Here is a 21977-nt window from a genome sequence, read left to right as displayed (position 1 = left end):
TGCTCTTTTTCCAGATTGACCAAAGCTTCACATTGAAACTTTGAATCAATTGAGCTATACTCTCCACCATACAACCCTAATTCAGTTCATCATCACCATCTCAGTAAAATTCATACTCCTAATCCTAATTTCGTATCTCCTACAAACATAATCATTTATTACTTCCTACACAACTACAACATTCAACATAAATTCAAGAAAAATGAAAAAGAAGAAGAAAGAGATTAATTAGAAAACAAGGAATTGTAAAAATACGATGTGAATTATGCGTTACGAGCCTTAAGAAATGGAGAAGAATGAAATGGTGTATTCTTATCCTTGTTCTGGATATCTTTGGATACGAGACCCATGACCTAGTTGTTCAAAGTATTCACCTCCATTAATAGACTTTAGTGCAATTCAAATTAAGACAAATTTTCATAATAAAAGGAAGAAAAAGGAGGAGGATGTGGATTCTCTCTCCCTGAATATTCATACACTGTTGTAGAGTTCCGTGTCTGAATATCCATCTTCAGACTAAAATCAATCAGAACCAGTCAAATTCAATTTTTTTCGCCTTAGGGCACTCAAAAGCTTTTCATAAAAGACGTGTTATTTTTGTTCTACTGCAATACAAAAAACGCATAAACCTCACACGCACGATTATACAAGTAACATTTAACTACTAGAACGCGGACATTAACATCGTTCAATAAAAACAACCAACAAATACGTAGGTTTCTACCACGAACTATAGAACTCTGATTTTCTCATTGCACTATGGAAATACATAAACACATGATTTCAAAATCTTAGCGAACACATTAATTAAAAACTTATTTTTCCACTTAATTAAAACCAATCGCAAGTAACCTTTAGATAGTAACATTCATCCGTGCAAAACAATCAAAACAATTTCCATTGAGTACAACAGATGTGAGGGGTGCTAATATATTCCCCTTGCATAATCAACTTCCGAATTCTTTTTAAGAACACTGAATTTGAATTACAACTGCACTAGAATTTTTTCCAACATCTTCAAATTCTTTTTAAGAACACTTTTAAAAAGAGTAGAGAGAGTTATGTATACTATCTCGATTTATTCATTTCTTTGTGGGTGATAAATAGTGGAGAATAGTAGTTCTTCAAAAATGACCAACAAATTTGGTGCCATTATGCTTTTTAGTAGACTATGAAGGAATATCACTTTATTAAATAACAAATTAATACATATTGATATGAGGTTTTTAAAGATAAAATTTTTTCGGTGTTATGTGATTGATCTTTCTAATCAATTCGAATATTTTAATTCAAATCAAATCATAATTTGATGTGGTCAAGGGTAGAGAGGTTGGGTCTAAAAATTTGATCCACAAAAAGTATAGAAGATGTCAAATGACAAGTTGCAACGCCTGAATTTAGTCAATGTCTAGTTAAAATTTTAAAATAATCCATTTGGAAAACGATGCTGAAATGGAAGACTTACTATTCAAAGTCTCCTCAAACAAATTAATCATCAACCTATTATGCTAAAAGAGTTTGGAGTTGAACATCATGGCACTGGCTTCTACATTCGTTTCCTTAGCAATATTATTATCATTATTATTGTACTGCCTCAATTTGTTTTCCGTGAATGCAAATTCCTACAGAGAATTCCTTCAAATGGGACAATCAGTCAGAATTTCTGACACACTTGTTTCATACGGTGGAAACTATGAACTTGGATTTTTCACCAGAGACAGAGACAACTCCACCAAGTACTACGTAGGTATATGGTTCAAAAAGGTACCAAAGGACAAGATTGTTTGGGTTGCCAACAGAGATTACGCATTCCAAACATCCTCGGCGTTTCTTACCATTCAACCTGATGGTAACATTGCGATCAGAGATGGACAAATGACGTACCTGGTGACCAACGTTCCAAACAACAGTTATAGTAACTATGCAACACTGTTGGACTCAGGAAACTTAGTACTGTTGAGTAACTCTAACAAGGCGGTTCTATGGCAGAGTTTTAATAATCCAACTGATACTCTTTTACCTGGAATGACAATCGGATACAATATCGACACGGGATACACTCTGTCACTGAAATCATGGACAAGCGCAGACGACCCTGCTATCGGGCCATATACTCTCCGATTTGATTCCGGCTCAGCGAGTCTAACTGTAAATAAAGGTTCTAATGTCTTCTGGATTGATGGTAATTCCAATTTATCTATTCAGTCTGTTTTCAACCGAGCAGGTTTGGGACAGGATGACTACAATGATCATTTCACTCTCCCGATTACTAGTAATTCTCGATTTGTACTGGAAGTGTCCGGGGATCTTAAATACGAAGATTGGTCAGAGAAATCCAAGCGTTGGCTTTCTCTCCAGTCGTCCAAGTGCGGAACAAACAATTCGTGCGGAGTATTTTCCATTTGTAATTCGCAGGACCGCGACCCTTGTCACTGTCTCAATGGTTTTGAACCGTTTGATGGTGATTCTTGGAGGAAAGGGAACAGATCAGCTGGATGTGTGAGGTTAAACAGCTTGTCCTGCGACACTACAGATGGATTTTTTCGGTTCGTTTCAGTGGAACTACCTCCAAATCATGCCAACCTGATGCTGGATTCTCTAGCAGAATGTAACCACACTTGCTTCACAGATTGTTCTTGTCTTGCTTTTGCTTACGATTTTGTCGCTGTTAACTGCATGTTGTGGAATGATCAAGTACTCACTCTGAAGAACATCTCAACTGATAATCAAGATGCTGATAAAAATAGACCAAATTTCTTTCTCAAACTTGCTGCCTCAGACATTCTTACCACAAGTAATGTAACAAATGCAGCTAGCAGACTTGGAAACAGGAAGAGGAATTTACTTCTAATTGTTATTTTGATACCATTTGTAATATTACTTATACTGCTTGGCTTATTCGTTTACCGAACAAGAAAGCAAAGTAAGAAAGGTAAGTAGCAAACTAGTTTACATTGCAACTGATTCAAGAGTCATAACATAGCGCATCAACATGATCCTGTAAACATTCTAGTTTTCTGACTTTTCACATCAATTTCTAGGGGATGATTTGCTCAATTTTGAAGTAGGCATGAGCATGAAAGTTAATAAAGACTCTGACAAGGTTACAAAAGTTAAAAGGAAAGAAGTGAAATTACCATTATTCAGCTTTGTGAGTGTTTCAGCAGCAACGAATAACTTTGCAGACGCAAATAAACTCGGCGAAGGTGGCTTTGGACCTGTTTATAAGGCATGTATTGTAAAAACTTGCACTCTCTTGGAATGTTACTGATATAGCTTTGTTGAATAAACAACTTTTCCTTTCTAGGGTATACTATTGAATGGGGATGAGGTTGCTGTAAAAAGGCTATCGAAAAGATCAGGTCAAGGATGGGAGGAGTTGCGAAACGAAGCCTTGTTGATTGCAAAACTCCAACATAATAATCTAGTTAGACTTCTTGGCTGCTGCATTGAGAGAGACGAAAAAATGCTTATTTATGAATTCATGGCCAATACAAGTTTGGATTGTTTTCTCTTCGGTTTGTACTTTTCAGACACAATTTTCTCCAATTATTTCATCCAAACTCTAGTTGTAACATCTTTTTGTGCAAAAACAGATGCAGAGAAAAGAGAGATGCTAGATTGGGGAACTCGGGTTCGAATAATTGATGGGATTGCGCAAGGACTCCTTTATCTGCATCAGTATTCTAGGTTCCGGATCATTCACCGAGATTTAAAAGCTAGCAACATTCTGTTAGACACCAACATGAATCCTAAAATATCAGATTTTGGAATGGCGAGGATATTCAGTGAGAATGTTCTTCAAGCAAATACGAACCGAATAGTTGGGACTTAGTAAGTAAAATAAACCGAAATTTTAAACAATTGTTCAATCAACAGCTAGTAACATTTTATTGATGGTTTTTTAGCGGCTACATGTCTCCTGAATATGCGATGGAAGGCATTTTCTCAATTAAGTCCGACGTGTTTAGCTTTGGAGTCCTTTTGTTAGAGATTATAAGTGGCAAGAAGAATACTGGTTTTTATCAAACAAATTCCTTCAGTCTTCTTGGATATGTAAGTTCCTAAATTCAACTCAACTGATCTTTTTTTTGTCACAAATTCTCTTTATATTGTTATAGTTTTGAGTTGTTTACTTGCTGAATACTCAAGGCTTGGGATCTATGGAGCAACAATTCTGGAATGGACTTGATTGATTCAAAAGTAGATGATATCTCCAACAAGGATTTAGTAATAAAATATGTGAATATAGGACTTCTGTGTGTACAACAAAGTCCAGAAGATAGGCCAACCATGTCTGATGTTGTCTCAATGATTGGCAATGACACTGCATCCCTTCCAAGTCCAAAGCCACCAGCATTTCAAAATGTGAGAGGTGTTGAAAGTTCAAGTCTCTCTAGAAGCACTGGAGAAAACATTTCTGTCAATGTTGTCACAAATTCAATAGTTGAAGCAAGATGAGTTTTAGAGTGACTTCACTAGTTGTGGGAGTTGAAAAGTTGCTTGTTTGGGTAACATTGGAAAACTTGTTAAATCCATGCTACTGTTTTTGTTTTCTTTTCTTTTTATATGACAACGTTGTTTTAGTAAAATTGTTGAATATAACATTGATTGCAATTGAAACACCACTTCAAGTAAATCACAAAAGTCTTACATATTTCAAACCAATTCTATATCCAACTGGATATGTTCTTCAACAATTAAGAAAACGCCTTATATTTGAAGAAAGGAGTTACCAAGTTCAATCCATCAAGACCGAATTTTGTAATCCTTTCAAATCTCTAACAGGTAAGTTATGCTTCCATGATTTCTTTCAATTGCATCTTGTAATATACACACGTCTGACAACTTTGAAGGTGTACTTTTTTGTCTTATCTATTTAAGATGAACAAGCTAAAATGTAAGATAAAATCATGTTCGCTGTTAACGGTAAAAAAAGAGGTGTTTTCTTCCTACATGATTATGGTAGTATTGGTGAAACATACACGTGGAGAACACTTGCCAATTCTTTGAGGTTTAAACACGATAGGTGTTTTCTAAGTTCAAAATTGACTCTTGAAAATTGACGATGGTAGAGTTTGAAAATCAAATGATGGTTATGCGGAAATGCATCTTCCTTGATTACGGTGTTTGATGAACCAGTTGTTGCAGTCATGAATAATACTTATCCCGAGTTCATCAGTAATTATCAATGTCACGACTACCTAAAAAGTCGGACAATCTTAGCATCAATATTAGAAATGGTTGATCAAAGATCACGTCCTTACCTTGATGTCAGGTTTACTAATGTTTGTCTATAGGACTTTATATTTCATATTAGTGGTTGTTTCTTTGGATTTTTAACTTCAACCTATGTATATACGTGACATAAATGATCAATATAGCTCAAATTTCATCGATAGGTCGAGAATTCATGACAATAACATGTTTGATGTTCTGACTCCCGAGATTTTTCAGTTCATTAAAAATTTCTTGGTTGCCTAACCATCACATAAAGTTAAAGATAGGGACACCCATTATGCTAATGAAAAACATCGATTAGTCAGAAGGTTTGTGTAATGGGACAAGACTAATTGTAATCAAAATGACAACACATGTATTTGAAGCTGAAATTATGGGTGGGACGGGACATGACAAATTCATTTATAGTTCCAGAATGGATATGTCCCCTTCTCAATCCCCTTAGCTATTTAAACCCAATCAGCAGTCAATTTTCAATACGGTTTTGGGAATTAGAAAATGCCAAAAACAAAAGTTTTATGTACTTTTAAAAACCTACTTTTTTTTTTTCTTTTTTCTTTTTTCTTCAACTTACTCAATGCTTTATATACCACTCTTATTGGACCCAACTTTTTTACAATACTACATGGCCTTAACATTATCCTTTAAATAAAAAATAAATGAGGTTCTTCGAATTTTAGAAAGAAATTGTTACTTAACACGATTAAAGTTTAGGCACCCTCTCAAAAATATATAAATTAAAAGAAAAAATTTCAATAGTACTAAATGATTTGACCAAATTCTTTTTCTTTTACTTTTGTGTGCGCCCAAGCAATTTAAATTTATGATTGTGCCTAATTAAATTAAGACTCGCTTCTTTTTTGGGTTGCACGGTGCTATATATTTGTCAAGCATGAGAAACGTATAGCTGAAGTTTGTCATATTTCTCAGTTCACTTTCCTTCTCCTTCACCACCTCTTCAAATCTCTCTCTAGCTAGCCAATCTCCATCACCTTTAATCCCTCTCTCACTTCCACCAATAATTATCCATCACATTTCACCTAATAAGCAATAACAATGCTGTGACGTGATGATATGATCCAATACTCAATTCCAACACCACAACCGGAGCTTCTTCAAGTTCCGGTCTGAAACAATGCCGTCCTTTCCCCCCAAATCACTCTTCAACGCACGTCAAACCATTTCATCCCGCACATCCTCATTACTCGTCCTCGCCTCACTCCTCTTCTTCGGAATCATTCTTTTTCTCACACCGTCTCGAAACGGTCGCTGCTTAAATAGAAACCCTAGATCCGTTCGTGTGCTATGGGATCACGGCACCGCGGTCACCGGTGGCCGAAATGCGGTTGTTGATGATAGGCATAAGGTTATGGCCTTTGTTGGAATTCAGACCGGGTTTGGATCCGTTGGTAGACGTCAGTCTCTGAGGAAGACCTGGTTTCCTTCAGATCCTGATGGACTTCAACGGTTGTATTCTTCTTCCTTTTGTTTTAGTTATGTTGAATGGTTTCATATAAGATTTTATTTGATCTCCTTCTGTATCTAACTATTGGACTATTGTCTATTTGATGTAATTTTGTTACTGGTGCAATTTGTGGTCTGAAAATGATATAATTTAATTATGCTCATTTTGAGTTATTTCTTGCAGCTTGGAAGAAGCCACTGGTATGGCGTTTAGGTTTGTTATTGGTAGAACAAATGATAGGTGGAAGATGTCCGCGCTTAAGAGAGAAATAGCTGAATATGATGATTTTATTCAATTGGATATTGAAGAGGAGTACAGTAAGCTCCCATACAAAACGTGTGTTCTGAGAATTAATTAACTGATGAGCTCGATGTCTGTAATGTGTTGCTTACCTGAATATGGTCATTTATTACAGGTTGGCTTTCTTTAAAGCTGCTTATGCTCTTTTCAAAGCTGAGTTTTATGTCAAAGCTGATGATGACATATATTTAAGGCCAGGTGCAATATCATCCAGGCTTTAACCTAGTTTAAATGCGGTGATTACCGTTTCTTGAGAGGCCAATACTTATTAGTTTTGCAATCTTTATTGTTAGATCGTCTTTCATTACTACTTGTAAAAGAGAGATCTCATTCCCAGACCTACATAGGATGCATGAAAAAGGGGCCCGTTTTCACTGATCCGAAACTCAAATGGTTAGTTTTATCTAGATCGAGTATATTTCATTTCCAACACTTTAATTGTGATCTTTCCTGGTTTAATTTACCTGACTTTTCAATTTTCACCCATTTCACTTTATGATAGGTATAGAACATTCAATTGTTTAATTGTTTTTATCATCACATGCCATAAATATTAGAACTTTGCACTTTTACATGATAATGTTCTTGTCTTCAAAATGAAATATAGGTTACAACTATATTATCCGAGGGTATTTACGAATCATTAATTACTAGGTCAAGAGATCAAAGTAAGAAATTTTACAAGAAGATGGAATTTTAATTAACCACCTCAGCTTCAAAGGGAAGGAAAATCACCCCTTAACCTCTCATTCTTTCCCCCATTTCTTTTCTAATCTTTTCCGTTTTGATTTCATTACTTCCCATACATTCCAAACATTTTACCATACACTGGGGATCAAATCGTGCTACATCCAATCTAGCCCCCCTATAGGGACGATCAAAGATTTTTTGTATTCATTTTATAATCAGCATATTGGCTTCTTTTCCATTTGGAGTAATGTTACCCGTAAATCTTGCAGGTATGAGCCGCTATCTAATTTGCTTGGAAAGGAGTATTTTCTTCATGCTTATGGTCCTATTTATGCTCTTTCTGCTGATGTTGTATCAAGCTTGGTTGCCCTTAGGAATAACAGGCAAGCTTTTCTTTATCCACAACTTGATTGCTTGTTCACTTGACCTTCAGCAGACGGCAGCTTTACAAATAACTACCACTGCCTTTTTGGAGTATATTTGTTTTACTGATATTCGCTGTAGTAACACATGATGCACTTGCTGATGTTTAGATGTTGATTTTCTATTCATATATTCTTTTCCTTTTTTAGATTTGAGATTTGATGTATTGAGACGGCCTTATTTGCATATTACATAAATGCTTTTCCACTATCTCACTTCTTGGATTTTGCTTATTAGTCCACATTCTGTGATACGTACCAGAAAATTCTAATACAGAACACACAGAAATAAAGTAGTAATAAGGAATGAGTTTATTAATTATGATCAATGGAGACAAATACAGAAATGGGAATAACAATCCCTAGATCTGACACAGAGCTAGGCTCCTAATAGGAAGCTAGAGCTCCCTATACATTCTAGAATATTACTAAAATCCATGGTCCCTTTCACCCTCCCTCCTGGCTCCTTAAAATGTGGAAAAACAGTTGCTCTCTCTCTCATTCCTGGACACGTCATCCATTAGTAACTAACTAGCCACTATTTCCTTTCTTGCCCCTTCTAGAATACACCTTCCAAACCTTGGGCCCATTTGACTCATGATGAATCAGCTGCTCATGTGGCATTCCTGCAGCTGGCTGGGTCCTATCATGCTGGAATGAGATGCCGTCTCTCCACATCTTGTCAGAATTGTGTTTGGTTGACCGGGTTGTAGACTACCTACCTTGGTTTATATAGTTGTTCTCTGGTAAAGAAAACCGAGAACTAATGGAGATTCATGCCATGTGATCCTTGGGTTGATCTTGTATAGCTATTAAGGTAGTCTAGAAATCAATGTATTGCAGTCTTGAGGTTCATTGGTCAATCTTGTATAAGATGGACGTCTGTACTCTTCGTCTTCGCTCGAGTGCCTTAGATCATTAATTCTTTATCATCATAATTTTTTCAAATGAATCACTCAATTGCTTGGAGAGTTTGAGGTCATGAACTGAGCAGATTTCTCTCTATTTTTCTGCTTCCTATTCATACAGTATCATACTTTAGACCTTATAGATTAGTCATGAAGTTTTTTTAGATTTTATTTTTGTTCCACAAAGGAACAAAGATCACAATGCATAAACTTGATGATGTGAGCCTTATTCAGTCCCCACTCTTCGATATTCCTAAAATTGTGAATCTAAAGCTTTCATTTTTTTAAAAACAGTTTTCGGATGTTCAGCAATGAGGATGTTACCATTGGAGCTTGGATGCTTGCAATGAATGTCAAACATGAGAATATTCACGAGCTTTGTGCTCCAGCGTGTACATCAACATCAATTGCTGTGTGGGATATTCCAAAGTGTTCAGGTTTGTATTTCTATTGCAGTAAATGTTAATAATATTTTATTTAGGAGCTTACTTATGTGACTGATAAAACATTACGAGGCGTTGCAATGCATATTGCTTTAATGTACCAATAAATGAAAGTTTCATTTCTGCGGAAAAAAAGATGCACTAAACCTTTAATTTTGTGCTTTTTGTACAAAATCATCTAATTCATTGGTACAAAGATGACCTGTTGCAATACTGCAATAAGGATATGGAAATCAGGTAGCAAAATAATGTAAAAATCAGAAAATTCAAATGAAAGAAACTAGAAACCTAGATGGGTAAGGTAATAATTGTTGAGCTTTTAGAAAAATTGAATTCTCTTTTGTTTATGAAGTGTACTGCTAGTTTCATCAGAAACGTAAACTCATTAATCATTAACCCAATGATTCATAAAAAAAATAGAAGGTAGATGCTGCTGAAATGTACTTGAAAGAAATTAAAAAGATAAACTCATTAATCGATACCCTTCTTCATGATTCATCAAAAAGAAAATTTTAGTTAGATATGTTCGGACATCATATTTAGGGGGAGTCAACATGAGAGCATTTTTTTAATTGGAATTTTTTATATATGACCGATACACTTTGTGAGAGACACATCATATACTCATCCAAAACCTTAAGGTGATAGGTGTGTGGATTCTCTCACTTATAAATATAAAGTCTTAACTTTTCTAATCAACTTTTCTAATCAAAGTGAGATTTCCCCACACTTTGTTTCTCAAAGTTTCCAATTCACATTTGTTATTCTCAACAAAATATCCTTAAAATAATAATCTTCACATATACCCAACAACATTGCAAACCTGTACCAGCCTCAGTCTTGCCCCCACTTCTAGTCGGGGTAAGAAATGACCAACCACCCTGTCCCCCACGGGGAATAAGTTTTTCCACCCTGCCCTTGCCTATCAAAATTGAATTTTTATAAAATGAATATTTTTTTTCATAGCAACAAAAATTAATAAATAAACTAAATATTTTGTGATTTTAATAATAATGATAATATTTGATCATTTTTATTTAATCATATTTTTAAAAAAAATGAATAATAATTATAATAAATTTCCTATCTTAAAGATTAAGAAAAATAAATGGATAGTAAAATTATTAAGATAAAGATGATAAAATATATTTAATAGGTCGGGGCGGAACTAGCATCTCGCACCCCGTAATTAAAAATTAGGTTTCTCCGCACCTGCCTCCCCTCCCAGTTAAATTGGATTTTTTTCTGTTAGATTTGGGATAGAAATGGTTGAGGGGAGGAATTTTTTGCCATGTCTACTTTAGAGGGATTGTCATCATGTCTAACATACTTCGTACCCTAAATTTAAGTTTCATGTTCACAAATATAAATTCTCTAATCCTTATCCCCAGGATTTATCAAAAGCCAAATTTAGTCGGAAATCCATAAATTGATAATCTTGGCATATACCCAAACCACATTACCCAAACTCTTACGGGAAAGGGATGCCGATTGCAGCTTCCCATTAGATGAGTCATATTTTTTTCTTAAGAGAAATTGTACTCATTTTTGAGTTCTTGATGCATGTCCATGAAGACTATCCATTCCCTTATCTTAAGATGGCCGAATCTTTGATGTATTATTATCATCTCAAACTTCATATACAATCCATCTTTAGGGATGACAATTGGATCCATCCCTAGTAGGTACCCGTAAATTTTATCCATAATGATAAGGTAAAAATCTGTAAAATAGGTACGTGCATGGATAAGGGCATTATCCACTAATATAAGCGAGTATGAACGCGGGTACGGGTAGTTTAGTACCCACCCCGCCCCCTTACCGCACAACATATATTTATATATTTTCATTTTTATTCTTATTCTTATGTATACATGTTAATTAATCATTTTTATTAAATACATTACTATTAAATATTAAATGTGTACATAGTATTTTAATATAAATGTTTTTTATTTCTTAATTAAATAATATATTTTTAAAATTTTTTTAATGTTAAAAACTCTAAGTGATATAATAAATTATAATTGATCAATTATTTTTTATTTAAAATGCGGTTAAACGGTTATGGTATGGGTATTTTAAATACCCATAGGATAAGGGTATGGGACCAGATGTTGGTACTTACGCGGATATGGACTCGGATACAAATATTTTTTCAAACGACGAATATGGGGACAGGTACTATAATATCATGTCCAAACCCTATCCATTACCATCCCTCCCTCCATCTCATTTTGATGCTCCATACCATTGCTGCATTATAACAATATTGCCGACTGGTTGAAACCAAACCTTAGTTCTTTTTCATACTCATCACATGCCCACTTTCAATTTCAGTTTCATGTAGGAGAATCTTGGCATTTTGCAAACCCATTTTCCTATATACATCTCTGTACCCAACCACATTGCATGGACCCTTCCACAACAGTGATACAGATTCCACTTAACATTTGTTAAGGAATCCTCCCTATAAAAAAAATAATAGTACTAATTTCCTATTCTTTATACATGTAAATGAACCTGTCTATTCCACCCTCTATAGATGCGTTAGTTGTAGATTTATTACTTATTAACTCAAACGGAAGGGAATAATTTTATTGGACAACTGAAAGATCAACGATGTTGTACGGAAAAAAAATGTTGGGCTGCAAAGAACCAACACGAAAATAAACTAAGTGTAGCAGAGATGTGGATACTGTATTAGATATATGATAAGACTAGATGAGATAATATTCGAAATAACAGTATTAGGGTTATGAGGTAGCACCTATTAAAGAAAGATGATGGAAACAAAGCTTAGGTGGTAAAGAAGATGGATTCTGAAGAATCATCCTTTTATTGAATAAGTTGCACTCATTTTCTTTTTTCAAACAATAGATAGTTGTTTGAATATTATAAAATATCATAATATCTTTTGTTAAGAAAAGGCATGTGGATTCTGAAGAATCTTCCTTTTATTGAATAAGTTGCACTCATTTTCTTTTTTCAAACAATTGATAATTGATAGTTGTTTGAATATTATAAAAAATCGCAATATCTTTTTATATTAATTCAGAGTATCTTCAAATATCTTTTAAAAAATTAAAGTTTTGTTTGCGAGTTTGGAGGGAAGGAGGAAGGAGGGCTTTGAGGAATATATGTAAGCCTTCTAAAACCCTCCTCAAGTACAAATTGAGTTATTCAAAGAGGGATTTTGAATTATGAATAAAAATAAACCCTCCAAAATCCTTCCTACCAAAATCATTTAATTCTTTTTACTCTATCCATTCTTTTTTAAGCCCTCCTCCATTCCCCTCCAAACTTCCAAACAAACAACAACTAACAATAACCTAGCCTTATCCCAATAAATGAGGTTGGTTACATGGATCAACTTGCGCTATAATGTTCTATTTAGAATCATGTTTTTATCTAAATCGTTAACCTCAAGATTTTTCTAACTCCCAAACAAAATCTTAGTATATTTTATACTAATAGATATTCCGCCTTGAAGGTAGAATATCTCCTAGTATCATGATATCTCAGAATTTTCAATAGGACAATACAAAACTGTTTAAGAGTTTCCCAAAGATGGCTCATGTGTTGTGTCAATAACCTTTAGTGGTCGGTTTCATTTTTAAAACTATTCTTGAGAGGATCTAGGACCCAGCAGTAGTGGTGTGTGCCTGTAAAACACATTGGCAATAGAGTCAGATAAGGAACATACGTGGATCTTGTTTATAAAATATTATAGTGATTCGTATCAGTCCTTTGCAAGCATGGTTGTTTGAAGGGTAGCTGCCCTTTTTAACAGCTCCTGTAACATGCAAGAAGCTGTTGGATGTGCATCAGGACATCCTACTGTCCTGATCTACCTTTGAGGCATATGGCCTCCAATTAGAGCATCTCCAATTACCACAACAAAAAAGCAACTAACTTTAGGCCATATAACTACCACCAAGTAGCCTTTCTCTGTCACATCATTATACAAGTAACTCACACATTTTGCTTCACTTGGGTTATTCTCAAGCAAAGTAGGTTATTGATGCATAAAATTTAATGTTATCCTACACGTGTTTAAGATTTGAATCATAAGATATAATGGGAATTCATATTCTGTGGTGTCATTTTAGTAATTGTTATTTGGGATTAGATTATTTTATCAACATTTAATGATTTTTGGTCAGACATATATCTAATATACATAAATTGCAAATCGAAGCAGAATCTTGTTTTTGAATGATATGGATGTTGTTTTTACCTACAGGCCTCTGTAATCCAGAACAGAGAATGTTGGAACTTCATCAAATGGACAGCTGCATTCAGACTCCAACTAGAGAATCTGATGATTAGTATATGTATTCGTCAAGCGAAGCAAAGCAAGCTAAAGAAGGTAGCTGAGGAACCCTTTTTGTCTATACATTTTCTTCCTAATTCATATATCTTCATGTCAAAAAGAACTTTGATCTTTGTGTTATTTTTTCTGTAATTTTTTCTTACCTTTTTTAGGAAAGCTTTATGTAAAGCATAAGAAAATACACATAATTAAGGATGATGATATAAAGCTTTGCACAGTTTTGAGTTGAATTTTGATTGTAAATTTTATACATACATAATTAAAAAAACTTGAAAATAATTTGTGAAGTATTTAGTAGTAAGTTAAATATTTTTAATAACATGTCATTTATGCCTTAATCTTATACTTGTTTTAATGAAATATTTTCAAAGTAAAAAAATCTATATACATAATATACATATCATTCTTCAGAATTAATTTTAGACTTTAATTGAGTTTTGACCCCCTTATTCAATATCTAAATTGACTTTTAAACCTTATGATGTGGCATGTCATTCATTACGCTCTAAATTGTCACATCACAAAATTTAGAAGCCAGTTAAGCAGAATAAAATTGTTCAAAAAGATACAATTTATCATACTCATTAATAAAGTTATACTATCATATTATCTGATTCATATAAACAACATTTTCATAGCAAAACAGTAAATATTTTTAAACTTCAATTTTTGGGGAATTTATTCTCGCAATACATATGGTGGAATAAAAAACAAAAAATAAAGGTATACCCTAAACTTATTCGTATCTATATTTGCTTTAACAGTTAAATTGATTCTCCCCATTTTGAACAAACCAGTTTATAATATCATAATAAAACATTTGTTGTGGATCTTCAACGTATATGCTAATCCAAGTTACATCAGAGGTCATTTTCTCAAACAAAAATTATCTACAGTTTCTCTCATATAAACTAAATTTGATTCCAAATTCTTGCTCTATATTATAAAAAGGTTAAACAACCAACACCATTCTTTTCCACTCAATAAACTTGCATTAATAACTTTGCTTGCTAAACTAGCCAACTTGACATATAATTTATATAGATAAAGTGTGTGAAATAACACTGATTAATTAATATTATTGACAGAAAAAGGTTGTACCTAAAGAAAAAGGAACTGGACCCCATTATTATGCTAGTGTGTGTCATAGTGGAGACCTAAACTTGAAAACTAATTTTTCATATTCTTTTTCACAATGGAAAGTGGGTGTCACCTTTTGTTCAAGTCAAGCTTCTTAATATTATTTTTCTTAATCCTTTTTTGAAGAATTATCATTTTTTTAATGGTAAAAGCTTCTTATTTGGGTTATCATTCAATCTCATTTTTTAAGAGTAGTTTCTAAGAATTGTAATTAGTGGTGCAAAACTGGGCCTCTCATGATGGACCCATTATTGGCCCATCAAAGGTTAATCATTATGGGTCATTGTTCTATTTTTGGAAAGCTTTTCAACTAATCAGGGCACAGAGGGACCCATAAAACTCCTATTTTATATGTTCCAATATAGGTATAAAAAAAATAGTGTGAACATTATTTCCAAAAATAAATAAATAAATGTTGAACACGCCTCTTCGTGATTGGAGCTAAATATTGAACAGCCTAAGAACAAATATTTATTTTAATGGAAGGAATAACAATAATTAAATAATTCATTTATTGTTTGTATAAAATTAAATGCCATCTATATTTATAAATATCGATTAATAAGTTGTAATTAGAGTATTTTCTTTTTGAGAAATAAAAATAAAAATAATTAGAGTCTTTGAAGTTGCTATAGTTATGTAGAATACTACTCTTACAGTTCTTTTTAATGACAAGGAAGTGTGAAAGTGGCGTTATTAACTCAAACTGAAATTGAATGGTCATTGAGAGGGAACATTAATGATTATGACATACTAGTACATGTTAGGTTTGAAAAAAGAGGGACTAAAAGATCAATAATTTCATACCATTCGTATACATTTATCTCCAATTTCAATCATATACTCCATACTTGAAACATTGACCCTTGAGTATTCAATTTATTTAAAAAATACTATATCAATTATAGTATTTTGAGTGCGCTCGTAATATGGAGGATATTCCTTGTCTCTACAATGCAGAGACTCCATAAAAATATATTCAATTCAATTACACAAGATATAAATATGTTAATTTCTGAATATTTGATGGAAAATAAAAAAATAGTATGAAGATGATTATATAAAATTTCTTTTTATAATTTATGAGGAAAATAATGATAAATAGAAGAAGCAAGTACAAAGTCATCACTCTGATAAGAAAAAGAAAAGTACAAAGTCGTCAGCATTGTAATTGTCGGCATTCTAAGTTACTCAATCCGATCGTAATAAATGTCATAATTTCAAAGGAAATAGCATATTCTAAAATTTGTGTATTGATTTAATAATTTAATAACACCAATTTTATAAACAACTTTTTTTAGTAAAAAGATTTGTTTGATAAAAATAATGTAGTAGCTTAAATAATGATTTATATTTTAATATTCAAGTATATGTATAATTAAAATAAAAAAGAGATAAAGTGAAAAAAATTGAAATGAGAGAGAGAAGAAATGACCTATTATTATCCAAATTGATGATAGCTGTGTCTGACACAGTTTCCTCATTGATATGACACTTTTCACAGAGTTGTACTATTTTTATTTTAAAACCAGAAACTAGTAGTAATAATATAGTGGATAGATAGAATCTTTATGAAAAACAATAAACAGAAATATGGATCCAAAGTAATTAGTTGAGGATAAATACAATGACTGTAATGCGACAGAAACATCAGAGACCTTCCTTTGAGAAAAACGAATCGGTTTCATTGTTTCACACCTCAAGAATCCAATGTAGAATCAACCTATTTATATCCAGACAATAAATGAATTCAGCTCTGAAATAATTTATTATTATTATTATTATTAATGTGTTTTTTATATTCTAAATGCAAAATATTTTATACTATGTTTTAAGTGTAATCTACATGATAGTATTAATTAAAGAGCTATACTAACAAGTGTTTTAAGGATTTTGGTATATCATGCTCTCCGCCAATCACCATATCTATCAAGAATAAGCCTGAGAATTTTGGTTTATTATTTTAATGAAATTGTTAAGTATAAAATAATTTAGTTATGATTTTGACAAAACTTCGATCGAAAAATATGAGTTCGACCCGTTTATAGATGTTTGAGACTTAGTCTATTCTTGAGTTTAAGATTTAGATAACCTAAAAACCTACCAAGTTTAGTTTGAAAGAATCTCAAGAACAAATCCACAAGATTATGATGATCGGTCTCTCTCTTCAAAACATGATTAGAATCTCGAAAAGGTTTATGAAGGTTTAACATATTTGATAGAAGTAGGAATGAGATAAATTCGCAAACTAAATACAAGTAGTCAATCATTTCGATACTATGCTCCAAGGTTCGAGAGAAGAAACCTTTGACAAAAGCAGTTAAGAGATTTAAAAGATAGTTTGAAATATCAAGAGCAGTTCAAAACAATTCAAATGTCGAGGACACGTGGAAGTAGTCTGGAAGGCTGAAATCCACGTAAGGGAGTATGAGTCGAATCCTGTAAAGGTAACTATTATCGACAGTTAATATTGTAATAATATATAATATTATGCGTTAATTGATTTTGGGAAAGTTTGTTGGAATTATGTAGGGAGGTTTATGGATGAAGGGGATGAAGAACGTATGTGAAAATTGATTTTTTTTTAGAAAATCCATAAGTGGCAATCGATTGTCACCCTATGACAATCAACTGCACTATTGTAAATTTTGAAAAAAAGAGGTGACAATCGATTGTCATAATGAATTAATCGATTGTACCGCCGGGAGACATGATTTTTGAGAAAGTCAAAAGCGAACTATTCTTGATGACAATCGGTTCACAATGAATTAATCGACTGTACTGCCTGGAGACATGATTTTTGAGAAAGTCAAAAGCGAACTATTCTTGATGACATTCGATTGTCATCCCTTAATTGATTGTTGTGGGTCAATTTGTGAAAAACTCTGTTTTGATTTTTGTTGCATTGTCAGACGATTTTGGCCATAACTTTAGTTCTGTAGGTCCAAATAAGACGCTGTTTGAAGCGTAGGGAAGCTAACGTGCATAGCTACCTTATGGAAGTATTTGGTGAAATAATTGAATGGTAGTCATGTGCCTACTATAGGAATGAATATGATGACTTGTATGATCAATTAACAAATCGTTGTGTTTACTTAATGATGAGTTGATGATATGATGAATTTAACACGATTAAATCCTTGTGAATACGTATTTGACGAGGTGCTTATGTTTGGTGTTGTTTGTTAATTATCGTAACATTGATTACTTGTTACGCATTGAGAATCATGTTGTGCATAAAAGTGATAAATGTATGGTGATAATTATGGTGATGCTTTTGGTTATAATGCATATTTTCTTGAGAGTCATGCATCATGGTGTACGAATTCTAGTCTAGTTTTGATGCGCTCTGGTCCTATGGTGGGGATTCAGGAGCGAGTAGTTGTAGATGTTTAATTGGTTGCATTGTATGGTAAAACACTAGCTGGATTCTAATGTCTTGACTGATGTCATGACATGCTGTGGAGATGTTTGTTTGATTGCATTGTATGTTAGAATATCTAGCTGTACTCTGATGTCTTGGCTGATGTCATGACATTCTGAGTAGTATACTGCAGGTTTAGCTAATACAGGATTTATTGAATGTCAAACTGGATGTTATGACATTCATCCCTGTCAGCAGATACTGAGGAATAGAACAGTTGGTGTTCTGCTATAACTCAGTATTTATTTTCAGTCTGTTTATCAAGGAAATAACAGACCTGGCATAAGGCCTACTGTCTGAATGTCAAACTGGATGTTATGACATTCATCATTGACAGCATATACTGAACAGTAGGCAGATTGGTTTTCTGCTACATTTCAGTATGCAACCCAGTCTGCTTATCAAGAGGATAACAGACCTGATGTAAGGCTCTATGTGTGAATGTCAAATTGGATGTTTTGACATTTATTAATGTACGCTGATACTGAAGTATTGACAGATTGATTCTATACAGTACAACAAATTTGTACAGTCTGTTTTCAGGAAAAACAGACTTAGCATATGGTCTATGTTTTGGACGTCAAACTGAATGTTGTGACATTCATTCCTGACAGCATATGCTAAAGTGTAGGCTAGTTAGTTTTTCTGTTTCAGTATTTATCTCAGGCTGTTTTTCAGGAATCTAACAACTGTGCTAAAATCCAGGAAACTAACAGAAGACCTAAATTCAAGAGCCCTAACAAATAGTCTATTTGTTAGCACCCTAATATGTGGAAATTAGGTCAACTTGCCTAACCTTAATTTTAGGAAATACAAGTACAAGGCCCAAATCCAGTTGGGTGTTTAGGTTATAAATAGCAGATTGTAACCTAGGTTTTGTAAGCCTCTTAGAATGAAAAATTAGGGGTATGTGTAAGGTAAACCTCCCAACCTGTGGGAAGGTTACCATGTGTTTCTCAGTGTTCCAAAACTGAGAGTATTTGTGACTCAAAGCCTGTAGGCAAGAGTTTGTTATGATCTTGAATGAAGTTGTGAAGCAAGTTCAAGTGGTTTAGCATTACATTGTAAGTGTAGTGATAGGAATGGAAACTGGAGGTTTCTATCTATGAGTTCCTAGGTATAGATTGCATTGGGTAGGGATTAAGTGAAGATTTGTAAATGGGGGAGTTTAACTCTGAATTAATACTGCTGATAGTGGATCTTCTTCCTGGCTTGGTATGCCCCTAAAGTAGGTGATGTTGCACCAAACTGGGTTAACAATTACCTGTGTTTTTACCTTCTGCACGTTATAATTCTGTCTGTTATAAAATAAGGTAAACCTGTAATGCTGTAACAGGTGATGTTCAAATCAATGTTGAGACATCATGCTGATAACTGTGCAGGTTCAACAGAAGTAAGTGCTATGGTTGATCTCTGCTGTGTCTTTGTACCAGATGGACAGAACTGGGTGTTCTTCCATACTATGGTGATATAGTAGCAGATGTCGTGACATCTGTGAATGTGTGAATATCAGTACTGGAATTTAATTTGTATAAATGTCTTGCTGTATTAGTAACATTGTTGGATCAGATGTCATGACTTCGTGTAGAACATCTGAACTCTGACTAAACCAGAATTTCAAATGGTATCAGAGCAGGCATCCTGTTCTGTTTCTGGATGAGATTCATGGGTGATACTTTCTGGTATCTTGCAAGGAGTTATGCTAGTACTGATGTTGGAACCTGTGGAAGGTTCTGTGATTTATCTGAATGGTCCCTTGAAGTAGGTGGATGGACTATTCATGACAGGAACTGTGTGTACCTGTCTCTGGAGGTTGGTAATTGGCCTTTGTGTGGGACACATGTGCCAGTATTGAATCATATTCAAACTAGGTATGTTCTTGGAGGCTGATCCTGTGAAGTGTGTGTTCATAGGTTGAGTTGTATTATGATTTCCGCTGCATAATACCTGGCAAAACTCAAACTCTGATGTAGTTTCCCCTCATGTGGATGAAAGGCTGATGTATTCAAGATTTCATCATAATCTACTGAAGATGTCAAGGATACTTGAGTCTCCCCAAGTCCACTCATCATGGTAAGAATCACCTGATCACTGATTCTTTTACACTCTTGGGTAGTGTATATGAAGACCTTGAAGACTTTCAAGGAGGGTTTGTTCCAAGGAGGTGGAACTAATGTTCTATGTGATGTCAGAACATGTTGTTCAACAAGTATGCACCTACTAGTTGAAGAGCAGATGTTTTAGGTGTCAAACAAAGGGATACTTTTGTTTGGAACCTACTCCTGACCTGGAAGAGGAGACATCTGTGTGTGCTAAGTTGACAAGGGTAGGGTCAACTGCGTGTATGCTCAAGAAGGTCACTTTTAGAAGTCTGATCTCTAGAAGTCGAGCTGGTTAAGATGTGACATTGTGCAACTTCCTGCTGCTTGTCTTATTCCTGTAGATTGATCAGGGTTGGATAGTTGTTCCCTGAAGTACTATGTTGTGTTGGAAGACAAGTCCCCTAGATGTTAGAAGTCAATGATGGGGTAACCTGATTGGTATTTCATTTAAGAGGATTGGGACCATGAATCTTGTTATTCAAACACCACGCTCAGAAGTGGCAGTTCTTTCAAGGAGTGAGAATATGAAGATTCAGAGGTTGGTTGAGGTAGTATGCTCTGGCAATGCATATCTGTCATTGACTGGTGTTGTTTTGTATCACTAGTACTTATGGTCAGCTATAGTCTGATTGGTGTGATTGGAGTATGTATAGGTGTAACTCATAGAGTTAGTTGCCACCAATAGGGATGTTGTATGTCATTTTGAGACATTTGTGTACAACACATGGAGATTGGTGTGGAGTTTCCATGATTGTTAATTTGAGGGGGAGTTTTGGTTAACCTCCTCACGTTTGGTCCGCCTAGGGTCTGGTTGGCTGTTGACCTGTGTCACATGGGTTCTGGTGGTTGTGTGACACATTTGCAAGGAAGAATTCATCTCTCTCACTCCTAAGGGTGAATTGAATCTGGGAAGAGTTTTCAAAACTGTTGAGGTGCTTGCAAGCAGAAGATGGTGACACTAGAAGAGTATTTTCAAAGTATTCTTATGGTAGAAGTATCTGAAAGGAATATTGGGAAAGTATTTAAGATCAATGTCTACTTGTGCCAAGTACAAGTATTTAATTGATTATCCTTGGAGCTCAAGATAAATGATGTTTTTAAAAGAGGTTGGAACATCTCATCTTCAAGATCCTGTGCAGAATCACAGGAAGGATAGTACATTGGTTTATGATCTATCACTTTGGTGGCAGCAAAAGTATATGATCTCTGAAAAGGTTTCCTGGCAAGAAACATGTTCAGCCTTGGTGTATACAAGAAGAAGAAAACATCATAGTCCTGATGGCGGTTACTTGGATCAGTTTACTTCTGATCTAGGTAAGGAAGTGCATTAGCTAATGCACACTATGGAGTCAAGAACAAGTGGCAGCAGTCTTGACATCATGGAAACAACTTTGCTTTAGGAAGTGGAATCCTTGGTATAGCTGAAAGGATAGTTTCTAACTGGTCCTTCTGAAGACTCATGCATCAGGGTGTCTGATGTCTTTGGATAAGAAGCAGGGATTCATC

General features: G+C 34.2%; 2 protein-coding genes across 3 annotated transcripts; both read left to right on the top strand.

Moving 5' to 3' along the window:
* Window positions 1–1408: 1408 nt before the first annotated feature.
* LOC127086248 (G-type lectin S-receptor-like serine/threonine-protein kinase At1g11300) lies at window positions 1409–4639 on the top strand. Of its 2 annotated transcripts, XM_051026961.1 has the most exons (6): window positions 1415–2932; window positions 3042–3229; window positions 3308–3518; window positions 3597–3834; window positions 3909–4056; window positions 4153–4639. In XM_051026961.1, exons 1-6 carry the CDS (start codon window positions 1534–1536, stop codon window positions 4459–4461), a joined length of 2493 nt encoding a protein of 830 aa, XP_050882918.1. In that variant the 5' UTR covers window positions 1415–1533; the 3' UTR covers window positions 4462–4639. The 2 variants fall into 2 exon arrangements, with proteins under 2 accessions (XP_050882917.1, XP_050882918.1); XM_051026960.1 differs by having other exon boundaries at window positions 1409–2932; window positions 3308–3834.
* Window positions 4640–6090: 1451 nt separating this feature from the next.
* Window positions 6091–14084, top strand: LOC127086247 (probable beta-1,3-galactosyltransferase 14). Its single transcript, XM_051026959.1, has 7 exons — window positions 6091–6708; window positions 6890–7042; window positions 7122–7204; window positions 7300–7399; window positions 7966–8079; window positions 9321–9463; window positions 13716–14084. The coding sequence occupies exons 1-7, from the start codon at window positions 6377–6379 to the stop codon at window positions 13799–13801; spliced, it is 1011 nt and encodes a 336-aa protein (XP_050882916.1). The 5' UTR covers window positions 6091–6376; the 3' UTR covers window positions 13802–14084.
* The last annotated feature ends 7893 nt before the right edge of the window (window positions 14085–21977 follow it).

The sequence above is a fragment of the Lathyrus oleraceus genome, chromosome 5, assembly GCF_024323335.1.
Source record: "Lathyrus oleraceus cultivar Zhongwan6 chromosome 5, CAAS_Psat_ZW6_1.0, whole genome shotgun sequence".
Classification (NCBI taxonomy): domain Eukaryota; kingdom Viridiplantae; phylum Streptophyta; class Magnoliopsida; order Fabales; family Fabaceae; genus Lathyrus; species Lathyrus oleraceus.
This window is presented reverse-complemented; position numbering and strand designations above follow the sequence as displayed.